The sequence below is a fragment of the Oncorhynchus keta genome, chromosome 20 (assembly GCF_023373465.1).
Source record: "Oncorhynchus keta strain PuntledgeMale-10-30-2019 chromosome 20, Oket_V2, whole genome shotgun sequence".
Classification (NCBI taxonomy): Eukaryota; Metazoa; Chordata; class Actinopteri; order Salmoniformes; family Salmonidae; genus Oncorhynchus; species Oncorhynchus keta.
In genome coordinates, this window is record NC_068440.1 from 20,974,066 (window position 1) to 20,994,065 (window position 20,000).

The 20,000-nt window shown below is 41.9% G+C and overlaps 1 protein-coding gene across 4 annotated transcripts in view; it reads left to right on the top strand.

Annotated features, from left to right (window-relative positions):
• The window catches only part of LOC118373036 (adenylate cyclase type 2-like), an 88,920-nt gene that overhangs the window by 18,989 nt on the left and 49,931 nt on the right, over positions 1 to 20,000 (top strand). For all 4 annotated transcript variants that reach the window (XR_008072844.1, XM_052472259.1, XM_052472260.1 and 1 more), the window contains exons 3-5: positions 8,440 to 8,601; positions 17,826 to 17,975; positions 19,743 to 19,900. Coding sequence is in view for 3 of the 4 variants with exons in the window: in XM_052472259.1 (XP_052328219.1) it covers positions 8,440 to 8,601; positions 17,826 to 17,975; positions 19,743 to 19,900 (470 nt within the window). In the remaining variant the exon portion in view is untranslated. The remainder of the gene's footprint in view (positions 1 to 8,439; positions 8,602 to 17,825; positions 17,976 to 19,742; positions 19,901 to 20,000) is intronic.

Genomic DNA, 20,000 nt, shown 5'->3' on the forward strand with positions numbered 1-20,000 from the left:
GAGATAGAGAAGGGGTGGGGAGAGAGGAGATGGAGAGAGAGAGAAGGGGTGGGGAGAGAGAGAAGGGGTGGGGAGAGAGGAGATGGAGAGAGAGAGAAGGGGTGAGAGAGAGGAGAGAGAAGGAAGGGAAAGTAGGAGAATGCTAGAGATATGAAGAGAGAGAAAGAGAGAGAGAGATGAGATCGGCGAAAAGACAGAGCGCTACAGAAAGAAAGAAAAGGAAAGAGAAAGTCAGAGGCATTGAGTGTGAGAGCAAGAGGGAGAGAGAAAGAATGAGAAAAAAAGGAAAGGTATGATTCAGTGAATGGGACAGGGGTCATTAGAATGCAGGGTTGAGAAGAAACAGGGAGACGGGATGCAAGGCTGGGAGGGTGGTTGAGAGGAGACGGGGAGATAATGAAGGCAGAGGGACTAGAGAAATGATAGGGTATTAGAATGCAGGGTTGAGAAGAAACAGGGAGAAAGTGAGATAAGGAAGGTAGAAGGAGTAGAGAAATGATAGGGTATATCAATTCCCCCTGTTCCAACTTAACTCTTTCCAGACCTCACGCACACAAACTGGCTCCTGGAAAACTCAGGAGAGTGTCTCTATTTTAAAGGTCAACAGTCATAATCATGTTTTTCATGAAATTGGATGATATTTGGATGAAACCAAATCAATGTATGATGACCAACGTATGAAAAATGACTGTTGCTTCTACATTGATAAAGTTCCTGGTCCCCTCGCCAATGTCAAACACTTGGAAGACAGGAGGTGGGATTATTAAGGGATAGGGTGACATCGCTCTCATTTTATTAATACACCAATGCTAACATGATATTGTCTTAGCTAATTTAAATAAGTATCTCCTTGTAAACAACATCGGCGAATGCATGTTTCCGGAGGGGCGTGGTTTATATAGCTAGATAGCTACTCTACTGCTGCCAAAATTTGAATGTAGGGTGTCAGCAATTAGTTTATACTCATTTATGGCAAAGATACTGTACTTATGTCTCCACTTTTATCTGCTTCTGGTATGAACAAGTTACTGGCTAGCTAGGTCTTCAGGCAGTATGGAACAAAAGGCGGGGAAGGGTCACTCAAAACTCTGATGCAGTTGTCATGTCAACACATCCATCAGTGCTGCTGAGAACCGCATCACAAGAGACACGAAAAACGGGAGATGGATAGAAAAAAAATGCAATTTCAACGTTGTTTGAGTTGCTTTGTGTTTCACCAAATTTGCTTGATATGATTTTACTGGAACACTGCTCACTGCATTCAAGTTTCTTGGCCATAGGATCTCCAAACAGCTGTCTGTCAATGCGAGCTCATAAATATATGCACCCCGCCCAGTCAGCATGTCTCTTCAAACTTTTTGGAAGTCAGCAATGAGAAATAATTTTTTATTAGCATTTCTACCCCCCAAGTCTCACACTATATAAGCTGTTGGAAAAGTAGGCCATATAACATTTGACTATAGAAAATAAAGTGTATGAAAAAAATAGCAGAAATGATGTGCTAGCGGCAACTAAGCTTTTTGTTTTTCTTTTATGATTGGGTTGGAGGTCAGAGTTGGTGGGTTGGTGGTAAGAATTGCATCTGTGTTGGAAATAGCTGGGCTAGATAGTGTCACTGTCACTGTCAACCCCTCTCTCTACTCAATATCTCTCTATATCTCTCTTTCAACAACCTCTCTCTCCCTCTAGTAATCAGTCTCTGTCTTTCCTTTTGTCCTCCTGAACCCTAATCCTGACCTTTTGTTGACTTCCTGTTCCACTTCCTACTTCCGGTCCCTGTCAGACACCACTGTTGGTTGTTGTCCATGGTGCTGCGGGGAGTCAGGGTCACAGGTTGTGATGGGATACGCTCTGAGCCATGAGCCCCCTATCTGTTTTGTTTACTTCCTGCGTCCAGCTCCTCATTTCCTGTTCTGATCCTGGTATATCAGTATTGCTATAACTATAACATGTGATATGATTTGTGCTGTTTTTAACAGATCTGTGCTGCTAAAGGTTCACAATACCACTGTTGTATGATGAGTAGACTTGCTATCGCACACATGTTAATCTTGTCCATCCACACCAGATACGATCATCAAACACAGGTTAAAATATAAAAACCAACTGTGAAACAACTATATTCATTTGGGGGCATGTCAAACATTCATGGACATTTAGCTAGCTTGCTATTGCTAGCTAATTTGTCCTGGGAGATTAACATTGGGTTGTTATTTTAGAAGTGGCGTGTATTCATGGATGCCAAGGGAAGTCAGGCTTCCCCAAATATAAATATATATATATACACTACCGGTCAAAAGTTTTAGAACACCAACTCATTCAAGGGTTTTTCTTTATTTGTACTATTTTCTACATTGCAGATGTAAATCAAAACTATGAAATAACACATATGGAATCATGTAGTAACCAAAAAAGTGTTAAAGAAACAAAGAAAAACCCTTGAATGAGTAGGTGTTCTAAAACCTTTGACCGGTGGTGTATATATATATAATAATAATAATTTATCTTTGGTCTCTATGTTTTCATAATTTTCCGTCAATTTGCAAGTGGCTGAATCTCACCAGAAAAATCATCCGAGCAAGGGAAACAGCACCCCTCTGTCTCAGTATGTGTAGCCCATGTATCTGATGCTACCTGGACCAAAATAGTATGACATGTTTCTACTGTAGCATTTGGTTGATTGATGCCAACGAGCATTTAAACAGTTAAATTCCCCTCAAGGGGGGGCAATTTGGATTTGGCTCCACACCAATCAAATGTCATTCTAAGCGAAATGTCATTTTCAGAAAAACGTGTGTTTCTGGTCTGCTTGTGTTGATGTCCTGCATTAGCTAGCTTGCTACATCGGCCCTTTCCAAAGCCATGGAAGGAGATGGGGATTTGGACCTGTGGTTTTGACTTAATTCTCTGTACAGGCCAATGATTATGACGGCGATTCTGATCTAACAGTAAAATGTACTGAAACATGTCCTCCATCTATTGAAAAGCACAGAGGGGTATTGGAAAACAATATCACAACCAGCCAATGGCCTTTCTGATGAATCAGATGCACTTCTAAGCACACTGGCAAATGTTGACCGATGGCAACAAAGTAAAATGCCGTCGTTCTCAACCGGTGTGTGACACTATCCCCAAAACATGAACAATTAGTCTGGGGTAGGCTGAAAAGAAGAGGTCCCTTTTCCATTGGCAGTCCTGTTATTGTAGAGCCCACAACGTACCGTGGAGAACAGAGGAGTTTGTTAGTGGGTCGTACTGTATGCCCACTCTGGGGTGACAAATGGATCCCCATTAATCTCCAAGATTGCCCAGTTACACTGAAGCACAATGCAAAACTGTCAGATGTACAGTCTACTCCTGTATAGCTTTAGAAGACCTGGAGTTAAACAGCAGCTGCTGTGGACAATGTTATGATAAACAAGATGCCGCACAGAAAATCATTGGAACCACAACTGAACAGAACGCACATATGCTGATGGGTTGAAAGAAATGTGTCTGACTGATGTTGACATTGCCTCCTGTGAAGTATCAGATGAATGGAAAAACAAGATGGCAGACCTGGTTATGAAATATCACAGCATATTTTCCGGAGGGAAACTAGAATGTAGCAAAGCAAGAGACTTTGTGCATAGAATAAGACTGAACGATGAGAGGCCTTTCAGACTTCCTTACCAGAGTGCCACCATGTGACTTTCAAAAACTGAAACAAACCTTGAAGGAAATGGAAGAATGTGACTTCCTCGGGAAATCGAATAGTGAGTGGGCATACCCTCTTGTTCTTGTCTGGAAACCAAATGGTGAACTCAGAATCTGTACAGATTTCTGATGGCTCAATGCGAGACCTGAGAAGGATGCTTATCCCCTAATAAATCAAGACGATCCACTGCCGTCATTGGGGTAAACTGCCTTTTCAGCACAATGGATCTGACATCTGGATTTGACAATATTCCCATACAGGAAGAGGATCGTAAATACACAGTCATTACCACACCAGTTGGCCTTTTAGAATATAACAGAATGGCTCAGGGCCTCTGCAACAGCCCGGTTATGTTTGCAGGATGATGATGTCAATCTTTGGAGACCAGAACTATCGCTCCCTTTTGTGCTATCTAGATAATGGAACAGTTAGAGCTGGCTTTCAGTAGACTCTCAAACAACAATTTGAAGCTTGCCCCAAATAAGTGGCACTTCCTTCTGCATTTTATGAAATTCTTGGGCCATGTGACGTCTCAAAAAGGGATTCAGACTGACGAGGGGAAAGGGACGGCCATCAGTGAGATGACATCCTCATGGAGATGGAAAACCCCTGGACTGAAGAGGGTCCAGTCATTTCTCAGAATGATGAACTATTACTCCCACTTTATCAAAGGCTTTTCAGAAATCGCTACGCCACTGTACTGTTAAACAGCGGGACAGAAAACCATCCCACAGGCTGACACCTGAAGTTAAAAGCAGCTGTGATAAACACAGTAGTTTAAAGTGTTCGCCTTAGTAATGTGTCTTTAAGGTCTGTATGGGTTGATGGAATTCTACAGGGGTGAGTGTGACAAAGTGAAAATGTAGAGTTTCCATCAACCATCTCGCTCGTGCTGCGTGCAATGTAGATATCAAAGAACGCCGCAGTTCCCGGGTAGAGTAGTGGGTGAAACACTTCACTTCATGAAAAGGGGTGATAGTAATAAAGTTTGCTTTCATTATGTGTTGCTGAATTCATAAGAATATTTGCTGCCATTGTATTAAGGTTGGCAATACGAGAGGTCTTCAGACTTACAGCTTTTTGTATTATTTTCCTTGAAAGAACAACTAGGGGTTTCTCCCCTATTTGGAAAGTTGGTCTGCCTGCTCTTCAGTCTGAGAGAGATATTCTGACCGTCCTGTCAATGCCTGTCATCACTGTTTGATGTCTTTTACTGCAAATAAAAACCAAGTCAACCTGAAGTGAAGGTGTCCGTGTGCCTTTCTTCTGCGTGGCTGTATGAAGTTGGTTACATGTACTGTATATATATTATATATATACTGTGTAGATTTCTTTACTGGACTGATGGCCTGCATCTGATAGTCAGCCTTCCCTCTGCTGAGAAAAGACTGTTCCAGCTAATGGCGAAACTCAAGTCGCACTGAATTATTTCTTCCTCATGCAACAAATTAATAATGACCAGAGAAAGTGGAATATTCCTCGATATTTAAAAAAATACACCAGCCGCTAACAATAACAACGCAAGTTTATCGGAACACTTTGCAATACTCATTCATTGCAGCTGCAGTGCTGGTGGCGTATAAAGTTTATATGGTTTATAAAGGTGCTGAATAACAACTTAAACATGAACTTACACATAAAAACAGAAGCCTTTTACTGTATTCGTAATCTCACAGTATCAATTTTTCTGGGCATTTGAGGCTTCTTTTTACAATCTATGGACTGAGGAAACTGCAGACACGGTGATCTGAGCTATCTGATTGGCCAGAGTTAGACTTATAGGTGCACTTGATTTGCTCTCTGGGCCTGCCGGGTAGCCGGTGTTCTACCTTCAGACACATACAATTATTCAAAATGGGAACAATATGCCTTCCCGGCGCTATTGCTGCTGAATCAAGTGCACCTACTTCAAATAGAATGAAACAAGTAAAAACAATAGGAATGCAAGGCTTTATCATAGTTTTTTTACAGAAATGTTTGGTGATCGGCTAGGAATACCTTGGAGATGGACCAGCCGATCGCGATGGAAAGGTTGGTGACCCACTGCGGGAGACGAATAACCTCCGAATATTCTAGGACTACATTTAGGCTGCATACACAAAATAGTGATGTGACTGACAGAACTCAGTGTATTAAGGCCAGGCACTACATCCTAATACAGTCCAGTGGTGGCCTGCACAGCAACAGGGAGCCAGGGAGACATGCAGTTCACCAAATCCCCTACTTTCATCTTGAAATAGAACTGTGACTTTATTCTTAAAATGTTTATTGCTGCTTTATTCTTAAAATGTTTCCACTGACTTATTCTCTAAATTATTTTTATTATTATTATTATAAAATGTTTCCACTTTATTCTCTAATTATTTTTTAATTTTTAAAGTACTATTGTGCAAAAAATATCAAATAAATCCAAGTACCACCAACCTTTGCAATTGATTTCCCTCTTTTCACTTGGCCCTAATACTACCCCATCGGTTTGTGTAGATTGTTGACAAAAAAAAGACAATTACTGATTGAAACAATGATTGAATAACAGTTTTGGACGAGATGGGTCCCGTTACGTCTGATGGTTTTGATTAAAGATCTGATAGCATTCCGTGTCAAAAATATTTAAAAAATAGAGAAAATCAGAAAGGGGGAAGATACTTTTTCACTGCACTGTGTGTGTACATTTATTTTGCAATGCTCTCGCACACAACGTGGCCAGGGTAGTTTCTATGTAAGGCTTTAGCTCGGTAGGCTAATGCGCACACTTGATCCATTAGTCATGATTAGATTTGCACAATTCTGGACACTTATCCAAAATTCCCAGGTTTAAAAAAAAATTCCAGTTGAAAGATTCCCGGAATCAAAAAATAAATACACAGGAAATCTAGAATCGTACAACCAGGATTTTTTGAAAACCGGGGGAATTTGGGAAAATGACTGGAATTTTGCAACCTTATTCATGATTCATGCAGTAGACCAAACTTATATGAGTCACAAAAAAGTTTATGCTGATGCCTGGTGGAACAGAGAGCAGTGACAGAAGTGACTCCTGGTAACATTCTGTGACTTCCTCTCTCCCAGGTTGTCATAGTGTAACATGTTGTTAGGTTCTAATTTTTCAGAGTAAATAACTCACGGACACTAGAGAAGCTTAACCAAGTTTAATTCTTCCCAAAGGGTCCTTACAGCTGTAATTCAGCCAAAAACATGTCCCCACCATCACACGTATATATACTCCACTTTAGACACCCCTCCTTCTCTCTAATCCTTACATCTTATGGTTCCACAGGAAGAGAGTAACAGGGTAATAAACCATTATTTCTCCCATCAGGGCATCTGACCTGACCTCCTGACCTCCTGACCTCAACCCCTCCTTCGTCTAATCCACAGATGTCCTCTCGTATCACCTATCGCACTCCCGTGACTCTCTCCCATCCACCCAGCACATTCCTCAGCCACTCTGTCTTTCTACAGATCTCACTCCTTTATATACTATGCGTCTGATCTATCATGTCTTTAATATCTCAATGTTCAAAGTTAACCCTGAATCCGACAATGTTAAATTGTCTCCCTGTAATGTTCAATGGGAGAATCTCAATTTGTTTTGCTCTCCTTCGTCCTCTCCTCTCCACTTTGAAACAGGTCAAAGGTAATCGAGGAGCAGAGGCGAGAAGAGGAAACGTGGCGCTTGTATGAAATGAGACCCTCCTTCTCCATCAGGCAAAGGATGTTTAAAGGGGTGGAATCCCACAATAAATGTGTAAAGTGATAAAAAATTAATTTAGCAAGATATTTTAATGCTAAAAGGATAAGATGCGTATCATTTTAAAATGTGTGCATGCTTTTCTCCTTCAAGAAAACAACAGCTGATTCAAAGAGGGTGTGGCGGATATAATGACCGTGGACACCGCGAGGATAACCTTGTGCATCCTCTGCCAAAGTAGATAATTGAGGAGGGGAGCAGACTCCTTTGTTTGTCTACTAACGAATTGACACTCTGCTTGACCACTCAACACTTTCTGGGTCACTGAGGAGAGGAGGACTGAGGAGTCAAGGAGAGGACAAACTTCTCCCCAATTGAGAATCTCCCCATGACTTCCTACTTTTTGTGATGTAACATGTCAAAGTGTCCCCCCTGTTATATCCTGTGTCTTCCTCTCTCTTAGGTCTCCTTCTTCCTGTTTATCGTGTTTGTGGTGTAACATGTTAAAGTGTCCCCCTGTAATATCCTACGTCATCCTCTCTCCCAGATCTCATTCTTCCTGTTCATAGTGTTTGTGGTGTAACATGTTAAAGTGTCCCCCTGTAATATCCTACATCATCCTCTCTCCCAGATCTCATTCTTCCTGTTCATAGTGTTTGTGGTGTAACATGTTAAAGTGTCCCCCTGTAATATCCTACGTCATCCTCTCTCCCAGATTTTATTCTTCCTGTTCACACTGTTTGTGATGTAACATGTTAAAGTGTCCCCCTGTAATATCCTGTGTCTTCCTCTCTCTTAGGTCTCCTTCTTCCTGTTTATCGTGTTTGTGGTGTAACATGTTAAAGTGTCCCCCTGTAATATCCTACATCATCCTCTCTCCCAGATCTCATTCTTCCTGTTCATAGTGTTTGTGGTGTAACATGTTAAAGTGTCCCCCTGTAATATCCTACGTCATCCTCTCTCCCAGATTTTATTCTTCCTGTTCACACTGTTTGTGATGTAACATGTTAAAGTGTCCCCCTGTAATATCCTGTGTCTTCCTTTCTCCCAGGTCTCCTTCTTCCTGTTCATAGTGTTTGTGGTTTACACCATGCTGCCGTTCTCCATGAGAGGAGCAGTCATAGCCAGCATCATCACATGTTTATCACACACAATCACACTCAGCGTGTGTCTGGCGTCTACTGCAGAGGCCTTTGAACCACTGGTGTGGCAGGTAAGAGAACACACACACACACCTTTGTTAAACACATACACACATGCACGAATGCAAAGTGATGGATGAGTACACACACACACATACACACACATACACACACACACGCACGCACGCACGCACGCACGCACGCACGCACGCACGCACGCACGCACACACACACACACACACACACACACACACACACACACACACACACACACACACACACACACACCATGTATCTGATGCTGTCTGGCCAAAAATAGTATGACATGCCAGCATCAGATACATGGGCTCCACATACAGTACATGCCCACTGCCTCTGCCGTGACAACAATAGCAGTATTATCAGCAGCATTCTTTTACTAAAGAAATGCTTATTATATCCCCCTAGAGTCTATGGGCCCAGGGCTGGGTGTCTACTAAGCTATCATATGGAATTGTTTTAACATGGTCATAGGATCATGTAGCTATTTGATTTAGAATTGTAGGACCCTTGTAGAAATCCCCACAAAATATATAAAAAAATATTTGATGAAACACTGAATTTTTGCCTTTCTGCTATTAGCCCATAGAAACACATTGAATAACCAATTCACACATGGAAAACCAGATAGTCAAACATTTTATCAAACTGAAGTCATTTTTAAAGTGTCTGTTCTGTATCTGAGATATAAGAAAGCTCAGGATTTCTTTTATTTTTTACTGTGGAATTACCTGTATACCTTTTTTACATGGAAATGCCCTATTCACTTCCATACATTTTTTGGCCCATGTACCGGTTTACATTCAGACAAGTCCCGTGACACTTGTGGGGGTCATAGAGCAAAACAGAAAAACACCATCGTGGGCGTGAGAGTCTCATCTTTCCATTCAAATTAGTATGTAGCCCAAACCGCTCGGACGCTATAGGTGTTTTCGTGAGAAGACCGATGTCTCCTGGTCTGACAAACACGCCATAGTTCGACCACCTTTCACCTCAGATGGAATTGAGACGCAGACCATGCAAAAAAGATATCTCTAGCTTAAACAGACGGATTTTGATGGGGATTTTAAAATCATTATTATTATTTATTATGTCTCAAGGGGCACATGGGGGCCCTCAAATGGAGAAATTATTGTATTATTATTTATTTATTATATATGTATATTTGTGTATTTACTTTTTATGCACAGCTCATGAGGCCCCTTGATGATGTGAGGCCTGAGGCAATTGCCTCTTCTGCCTAATGGTAAGTCAGTTTGAGCTGCGGATGATGACTCATACCTTTACAGAGTGCCCTCGAACAGAGCTGGAATAGCTGAGTGTGTGTGTGACTCATTGAGACCCATTCTATCCAGCACATTGGCATTTATTGAGATGACTCATGTACTGGAGGCAGCTCTGCAGATTGGTCTCCAGCTGGAACAGCCGTAAAGTCATCAAATCTGATTTGAAACCTATCCCTAACCTTAACCACACTGCTAACCCTAACCTTTAATTAAGACCAAAAAGCTCATTTTTATGAGCCTATCAGCTTTGCCTGGCCTACCTAGCAGAAACCACTCAGTTTTGACTCAGGGCAAGACTCTTGACAAGAAACGTAAAACTGCTTCTATTCAGGGTCTCTCTCTCTTTCTCTCTCTCTCTCTCTCTCTCTCTCTCTCTCTCTCTCTCTCCCTCTCTCCCTGTCTCGCTCTCTTTCTCTCTCTCTCTCTCTCTCTCTTCTCTCTCTCTTCTCTTTCTCTCTCCCTCTCTCTCTCTCGTCTCTTCTCTTCTCTTCACTTCTCCTCTCTCTCTCTCTCTCTCTCTCTCTCTCTCTCTCTACTCTGTGTGTCCTCAGTACACTCTTCATTACCAGAGTAGAGCTCTCAGTCTAAATGAACTGTCCTATAAAGACTGACTGGGGCCAGAGCTAGAGGCTGAGCCTCTGTCCCAAATAGCATCATATTCTCTATGGGCCCTGGTCAAAAGTAATGCACAACATAGGGGATAGCCTGCCTTCTGGGATGCAGCCTTTGAATAAATTAACTGATCACAATTACTTGCTCTACTGAAGCTAGCTAGGTCAGTGGAGCTACAGCAGGCCTTAGTGGTCATTATGTCTGTGCTGCTGGTCAATGCTAACAATATTAGTGCCTACGCAGAAATAAAAGGCTAGGATGTTGCTCACAAAGTCTGTCACATACCTGTGCGTGCAGGCAGGCAGGCAAGTGCACATGCAAACACAGGTACACACACACACAGCCACAGCCAGTCTCAATCCCTCTCAGGTAAACAAACGTGTACAGTGCCTTGCGAAAGTATTCGGCCCCCTTGAACTTTGCGACCTTTTGCCACATTTCAGGCTTCAAACATAAAGATCTAAAACTGTATTTTTTGTGAAGAATCAACAACAAGTGGGACACAATCATGAAGTGGAACGACATTTATTGGATATTTCAAACTTTTTTAACAAATCAAAAACTGAAAAATTGGGCGTGCAAAATTATTCAGCCCCTTTACTTTCAGTGCAGCAAGCTCTCTCCAGAAGTTCAGTGAGGATCTCTGAATGATCCAATGTTGACCTAAATGACTAATGATGATAAATACAATCCACCTGTGTGTAATCAAGTCTCCGTATAAATGCACCTGCACTGTGATAGTCTCAGAGGTCCGTTAAAAGCGCAGAGAGCATCATGAAGAACAAGGAACACACCAGGCAGGTCCGAGATACTGTTGTGAAGAAGTTTAAAGCCGGATTTGGATACAAAAAGATTTCCCAAGCTTTAAACATCCCAAGGAGCACTGTGCAAGCGATAATATTGAAATGGAAGGAGTATCAGACCACTGCAAATCTACCAAGACCTGGCCGTCCCTCTAAACTTTCAGCTCATACAAGGAGAAGACTGATCAGAGATGCAGCCAATAGGCCCATGATCACTCTGGATGAACTGCAGAGATCTACAGCTGAGGTTGTTGTCCATAGGACAACAATCAGTCGTATATTGCACAAATCTGGCCTTTATGGAAGAGTGGCAAGAAGAAAGCCATTTCTTAAAGATATCCATAAAAAGTGTTGTTTAAAGTTTGCCACAAGCCACCTGGGAGACACACCAAACATGTGGAAGAAGGTGCTCTGGTCAGATAAGACCAAAATTGAACTTTTTGGCAACAATGCAAAACGTTATGTTTGGCGTAAAAGCAACACAGCTCATCACCCTGAACACACCATCCCCACTGTCAAACATGGTGGTGGCAGCATCATGGTTTGGGCCTGCTTCTCTTCAGCAGGAACAGGGAAGATGGTTAAAATTGATGGGAAGATGGATGGAGCCAAATACAGGACCATTCTGGAAGAACCTGATGGAGTCTACAAAAGACCTGAGACTGGGACGGAGATTTGTCTTCCAACAAGACAATGATCCAAAACATAAAGCAAAATCTACAATGGAATGGTTCAAAAATAAACATATCCAGGTGTTAGAATGGCCAAGTCAAAGTCTAGACCTGAATCCAATCGAGAATCTGTGGAAAGAACTGAAAACTGCTGTTCACAAATGCTCTCCATCCAACCGCACTGAGCTTGAGCTGTTTTGCAAGGAGGAATGGGAAAACATTTCAGTCTCTCGATGTGCAAAACTGATAGAGACATACCCCAAGCGACTTACAGCTGTAATCGCAGCAAAAGGTGGCGCTACAAAGTATTAACTTAAGGGGGCTGAATAATTTTGCACGCCCAATTTTTCAGTTTTTGATTTGTTAAAAAAGTTGGAAATATCCAATAAATGTCGTTCCACTTCATGATTGTGTCCCACTTGTTGTTGATTCTTCACAAAAAAAATACAGTTTTATATCTTTATGTTTGAAGCCTGAAATGTGGCAAAATGTCGCAAAGTTCAAGGGGGCCGAATACTTTCGCAAGGCACTGTATGTGTTTGTGTGTGCGTGCGTGTGAGCAGGTACATGCCTGCCAAGCGTGTGACAGACTTTGAAGGGTGCATGTTTGTGTGCCTGCACACACACACACACACACACACACACACACACACACACACACACACACACACACACACACACACACACACACACACACACACACACACACACACACACACACACACACACACACACACACACAGGTTTACTGGAAAAACACTTTCGAGGTCTCTGTAAATAAACGTAAATGTAATAAACGTACTTATTGCCTGGTCTTCTAAAGACCTGTGTCTATTTATTTACAGGGCTTTGATGAGCCTGATGTTGACCTAGTGGGGAACTAAATGAACAAGATGTGTGTACTAGGGCAGGTTTATAGGGCAATAATGAGTTATTGAGTTGTATAGATGGACATTGAGTGATTAGAATATAGGAGACTGCATCTGCACTGGCGTCAGACACTAACCTTATCTTTAGGAGTCTCATCTTCGTGTGTGTTAGAGAGAGGGAGGAGATGAGAGAGAGAGATTTGTATTTCTCTTGATTGAGTCATTCACAGGTGACTCTTTCAGGATTTGATTCAAGTCTCCAATAGCATCTGTGTTCTTCTATACCCCTGCTTTTCCACCAGCTGACCATTGTGACGTTTCATCCTGTCTGTATGAGGCCCAGTTAGGGGGTCTCTCTGATGTGTGATGCCACTGGGATTGCCAGAGGTGAGACCAAGTCACTAATAATATTCAAGTCACAAGCTAGTTTCAAGTCTTAATGTCTGTGTATCATGTCGACTCAGATGCATTCTAAGAGAAAGTTGAGTCGAGTCTCGAGTCGAGTTGAAAAAAAATCTATACATGCAATGTCTTGTTCAACTACAAATTGTGACCGTGGGACTATAAGGTTCTCTCTGACATTTTAGTCAGAAATTAGTTAGTCACATATAACAGATCTTTAGATGGTTCTTCATATGTCTGTGGAGATTTCTGAAAAAGTACATTTTATGTCAAAACTAGAAAGTTCTTGTCACGCCCTGGTCTAAGTATTTTGTGTTTTTCTTCATGTATTGGGTCAGGCCAGGGTGTGGCATGGAGTTTTTGTATTGTGGTGTGTTTTGTCTTGGGGTTTTGGTGTGTATGTATTTAGGATTGTAGCTAGTGGGGTTATCTAGCAAAGTCTATGGCTGTCTGGAGTGGTTCTCAATCAGAGGCAGGTGCTTATCGTTGTCTCTGATTGGGAACCATATTTAGGCAGCCATATTCTTTGAGTTTGTCGTGGGTGATTGTTCTGAGTGTCTTGATGTCCTTAGTCTGTGTTAGTTTGCACCAGTTAAGGCTGTTTCGGTTTTCACTACATTTATTGTTTTGTAGAGTTTGTGTTTTGGATTTGTGTTACGTTGTGTGATTAAACATGGATCGCAATATACACGCTGCAGTTTGGTCCGACTCTCCTTCACCACATGAAAACCGTGGCAGTTCTATCTGCATAAATCCATTTGAGCTTGGCGCTTCAAGCTAAAATATGCAATCCAATCACAAGCCTGCACAAATACAGATGGACCAATCTTTACCATGTCCCTCTAAGTATGGTCTAGCTAGTCCAGCCAGCAATAATGGCCCGCAAGCAAAAAAACAACACTGTCAGAAATCTTCAAGTAAATTATGTTGTCACATCGTTTTTCAGTGACAGTCATTTGTCTGACGATCATAATACATTTCTTAATGTATTTGATGATGTGTTCTGACTATCTTGGTAAAATAGCATGTACATCTTAGTGAGGCAAACACATTTTTCTGGGTGTATGCATGCCAGCAAAGCCACTATACAACTAAGCACTAAACATTACAAATGATGTGGGTGAGACACATGGGCTACTAACAGCTTACAACACAACATACACTTAGTATTACTTTCTTGGCTACAGTATATATATATATCTGTTGAATATTACATTATTTATGCAGCAGCATACAAGACATTTTTGGACTCACTTTGTTGTACTGTAATCACTTGAACAGGAAGGTGACGCGGCGGTCCTTCTTGTGGGCTCCAGAAAGAGGCACGAAATCCCAACTTAGAATTCAGAGTTGGATGACCGTTAAAAATAATTTTCCGTATTTTCCAGTCAGACCTAGTTTTATCCGAGTTCCCAGTTGTCTTGAACTCACTGAAGTCTGAGATTTTCCAGTCAGACCTAGTTTTATCCGAGTTCCCAGTTGTCTTGAACTCACTGAAGTCTGAGATTTTCCAGTCAGACCTAGTTTTATCCGAGTTCCCAGTTGTCTTGAACTCACTGAAGTCTGAGATTTTCCAGTCAGACCTAGTTTTATCCGAGTTCCCAGTTGTCTTGAACTCACTGAAGTCTGAGATTTTCCAGTCAGACCTAGTTTTATCCGAGTTCCCAGTTGTCTTGAACTCACTGAAGTCTGAGATTTTCCAGTCAGACCTAGTTTTATCCGAGTTCCCAGTTGTCTTGAACTCACTGAAGTCTGAGATTTTCCAGTTCTGAGTTTCCTGTTGTTTTGAAAGTGGCAGAAGTCATGCTAGATTGATAGCATGGCCAATGTATTCAAACATTACCCCCTTTTTTGTGATATCCAATTAGTAGTTACGATCTTGTCTCATCGCTCCAACTCCCCTACGGACTTGCCAAAATTTGAGAGCCAAGCCGCACTGCTTCTTGCTCACTTAACCAGGAAGCCAGCCGCACCAATGTCTCAGAGGTAACACTGTCAAACTGACAACCGGAGTCAGCTTGCAGATGTCCGGCCCAACACAAGGAGTCGCTAGAGCCCGATGAGACAAGGGCATCCCGGACGGCTGAACCCTCCCCGAACCCGGACGACGCTGTGTCAATTGTCTAGCTTACTAGCTAAGATTTTGAATGTATGATGTTGACATGATCAGTCCAATCAAAGCTACGGTAGATATAACGTAATTTGACATCATTTTATCTGTGGCCAATGACCTTGAGCCTTCTTGGATGGGCACTTCTAATGTAAGTTCACGGCAGCACCCAAGGGGCTTGAATTTTCTAGCTCTACCCGTAGATTTTGCGGCGACGTAGTGTCCCCATGAGTGACAGAACACTGAGCCAATCACGGCGCAGCTAGGGAACATTACCAACCTCTACGCTCTGTGTTTTCCACTGGCTGCCCCACCACCACAGAAAACACTAAACTAGGCTGAAACACCTGCATTTTGGAGCTGCTCTACTTAAGAAAGATGCGGCTATTAACTCAATGATGATTTATTTTTGACATTGTTTGCAAATGGATATGTGAAGCATATTAATACTAAAATAACATGCAAAACAGGAAACACATTTTAAAAAACAGCCCTGAATGACTCGTCGCCACTGCTCTTCTTAAAAACTGAACATGTCTAACTCAGAAGAGTCAGCTGGAACCTTATAGCTGAACCCAGATTGACATGTCTGAACCATATGGTTCTATCTGAGATTGCACACCCCTACAAAAACTGATGTATAAATGTCACAGGACTTTGAAACTCTGTATTTTAGATACCTTTAAGGTGAGGACCTTCATGGGTTATGAAAGAAGAATTCACTACCAAAACGTTCTGAAATCTGGGATGTGAAAACTTTGATGCTAAATATCTCAGAACTATGCTTTGCGCAGATAGAACCTTATTGTCCCAAGGTCACAAAATGTTTGTCTATTTATTGAGGCTACCAGAGAGCCCTTTTCATATTTTTTTGTACAGAACATTTATATTATATAACAATTACTTTTAAAAACAAATTCAAAATGCAAGCATCATAAGTAAATGATACATTCCAAGCAATTTTGGCATACCAAAAGACCACTAAACCCATGCTAGTAATTGTTGATTGACGCCCCATTGCTGGTGAGCTCGCAAAGTAAACAGATAATATTCTTAATCAAGTTTTGGAGCTGCATATTTATTTATGGCAATCTTCTCTCCCTACAATTTCACGGTGGCGCTGCACCCGATCTTATACATCAAATCATCACTCTATTCGCTTAACGTTTTGATCCGCGACCCCCATAAAAGGAGTGGTTGAAAGTTTGAGACCACAGCGCCCGACATGCACGCAGGGCGAAAAAGTGCGGACAGGATGAAATAAAAAAGAACGCACAATCGCTGCGCAAAGGTGTCTGTCATTACAGCCATAAACGGTGATGCATTTTCAAAACGCAAGATACATAAATAAACTGCGTTTCACACCTGCGTTTTGAGCTTAAAGTCATTAATGTTAGTAGTCAATGTCAACTAGGGATATCATGTCACACTGTCACTTCTCTGGAGTCCAGACCTAGTAGGATCATACGGCCTACCTCTGTGCAACGGGGGTTGCAGGATCGGAAGGAAAGCATGGTCTGTCTGTAGCCTTTTTCTTCCTCACAAATATCGTAATTAGTTCGCCAGAAAATGTTACATCTTCATCTCATAGCTACGTATTGAAGGCAGTGTGAAGTTACAGCTATCACTGAAGTATATCATTTTATATATATATATATATCATTATAACCCACCCAAACTAGGCCTATCTGAAATATGATCAATGAAATCACCAGGTAGCCTATTGTTCTGGCAAAGATGCGTCCATAGCAGGTTGCTAAACTGTAGTTATATGGATAATATTAACGTAGGTAGGCAGGATACTGTGCTAAACCGGATATAATAAAACAAGCTCTTTCTTGTCACTGAACTGGATATGTGAGCCCGCCTTTCTATTGGTTCTGGAACAGATGTTTTTTTTGACAAAATGTGGTGCATTGCCGTAGGCCTATCTGTAGGTAACCAGATCGAATACGCAAAGCGACTGTTGATTGACAGTTTTCTGGTCCAATCAGAGGGCCGAGTGTGAGTTTCACTAGACGATCTTCTTTTTTTGAAAGGAGATGGGAGGGGAGGGTAGGACTGGGAGAACGTGCTACACTGTCTCTGGATATGTGGAGAATAGCCTAATCCGCTTAGACCATGTGCCACAAAATTAGTGCCAAAACGTTACAAAACCTGGCCACATAATTTTAAGTAATCAGTCTCAAGTCAAAGTCGAGTCCCGAGTCTTGAGGCTCCAAGTCGACGCCAAGTCATAAGTTATTGAATTTTCAATCAAGTCCAGTCTCAAGTCATCAAATGTCAAGTCATGTGACTCAAGTCCACATCTAAGGTGACTGCATGCACAGCTGATGCGATGGAATGCTATTGGTTGACTGGTAAAATATACCAGTCTGTGAGTAATATTTATTTTCTAGGAGGGCTAATTGTATTGTATTCTCTTTTCTTTTATTATTCATTCTCCTGTCTCGTCCTCCCCTCCTCTACCCTATACCCTTTCCCCTTTCCTTTCCTTGATCAGATCCTGGCTAACATCATTATCTTTACGTGTGGTAACCTGGTGGGAGCGTACCATAAGCACCTGATGGACCTGGCCCTCAGACAGACCTACCAGGACACCTGCAACTGCATCAAGTCCCCCATCAAACTGGAGTTTGAGAAACACCAGCAGGTAGGCCTGCTAGACACCGACAGTATAGACAACATCCCTACACTCTTAGAAAAACTTCTATCTAGAACCTAAAAGGGTTATTTGGCTGTCCCCATAGGAGAACCCTTTGAAGAAACCTGTTTGATTCCAATTAGAAACCTTTTGGTTCCAAGTAGAACCATTTTGGGTTCCATTTAGAATTCTTTCCGCAGAGGGTTCTAAATGGAACCAAAAATGGTTTAACCTGGAACCTAAAAGGGTTCTCCTATGGGGACAGACAAAGAACCCTTTTGGAAACCTTTTTTCTAAGAATGTACACACACATGCATGCACACAGACAGCGTATAAAGCATATGAATTATTTTGTGTGTGTGTGTGTATGTGTATGTGTGTGTGTGTGTGTATGGGCGCCTTGGGGGATGTGACTCATAAATGGGGCTCAGTAAAGAGTAGAAAGTAGAGAGGGCCATTATATCCTTCACAAACCACAGGCTAATTTTCCTAAAAACACAGAGGCAAATTAACACACATACACTTGCATGCACATACAAACACACACACACACATACATACACACATACACAAACTCTGAACCCATTTCCTAAAACACAGCAGCAAATTAACTCCAGAATAGGTTTGGGGACTGGATGGGGAACTGGATGGGATTGGTGTCTAAAAATAGACTTTGCTTGTTAACCTCCACTGTCTTCCCTCACTCCCTCCCTCGCTCTCCTCTCCCTCCATACAACTCTGAATTGAAAAAATTGTTGATCTATTTTGTTTAGGAAATTATGTTTGTGTTTTTTACAAAAACAAAAATCACCCAAAAATCATAATCTCCTCACATTGAAATCCAGTCATTACTACATAGATATTAATGTCACCTTAATGTCACTGCGTTAAGGCATTTTAACACATGGCTGACTCTTACCTACCACCACATCCTCTGTTACTCTTAGAAGCTGGAACTAGAGTAACTACATTATTTGTAGTTTATACATCACTTCAAATGACCCGTTGAACTAGTGTCCTAAAGGGCAGGCCAGGGTTGAGAAAATGATTATTGGCGTAAGTAAATGGAGACTTCATGACAGTAGAAACTGGAGGAAATGTATTGATTAAATGAGACAAAATTATATGCGTTCCTAGAGTTGAGCAGGTACCACATCTAAATGTTTGCTTCCCTTCCCAGACTGCTGCTGGAGAGATAATTGACCACGTTGTGATGAGTGCTAGTCAGTCTGATTTATACTCCCTGCAATCAAGGCCTACTGCAATCAATGCAACCACACACACACACACACACACACACACACACACACACACACACACACACACACACACACACACACACACACACACACACACACACACACACACACACACACACACACACACACACACACACACACACACACGCACACACACACGCTGGTGAGAGGAGCTATAGGAGGACGGGCTCATTATAATGGCTGGAAAGGAAGAAATGGAACGATATCAAACATATGGAAACCACATTTTTGACTCCGTTCCATTTATTTAATTCCAGACATTATAATGAGCCCATCCTCCTATAGCTCCTCTCACCAGCCTCCTCTGCAGGACATTTATTTGAGTAACCTTCCATTAGTATTACTGTTATTACGCATCGAGAGGCCTGGTCCTGATACTGAATTATGCATTCATAAATATCAGTCTGTGTGTGTGTATGTGTATGTTTTGTGTGTGTATGCGTACCTACAGCAGTTCATTTGGACTTCACAGGACTTATCCTCTCTCTCACAATAGGAAAGGTTACTGTTGTCCCTGCTCCCGGCCCATATCGCCCGTGTGATGAAGGCAGAGATCATTCAGAGGTTACAGGGACCAAGGGACAGGGACTTCGGCCGGGCAGAGGGAACCAACAACTTTCACAACCTCTATGTCCAACGACACACCAACGTTAGGTAAACATCTGCTCTACATCTACTCTACTCTACTCTACTCTACTCTACTCTACTCTACTCTACTCTACTCTACTCTACTCTACTCTACTCTACTCTGCTC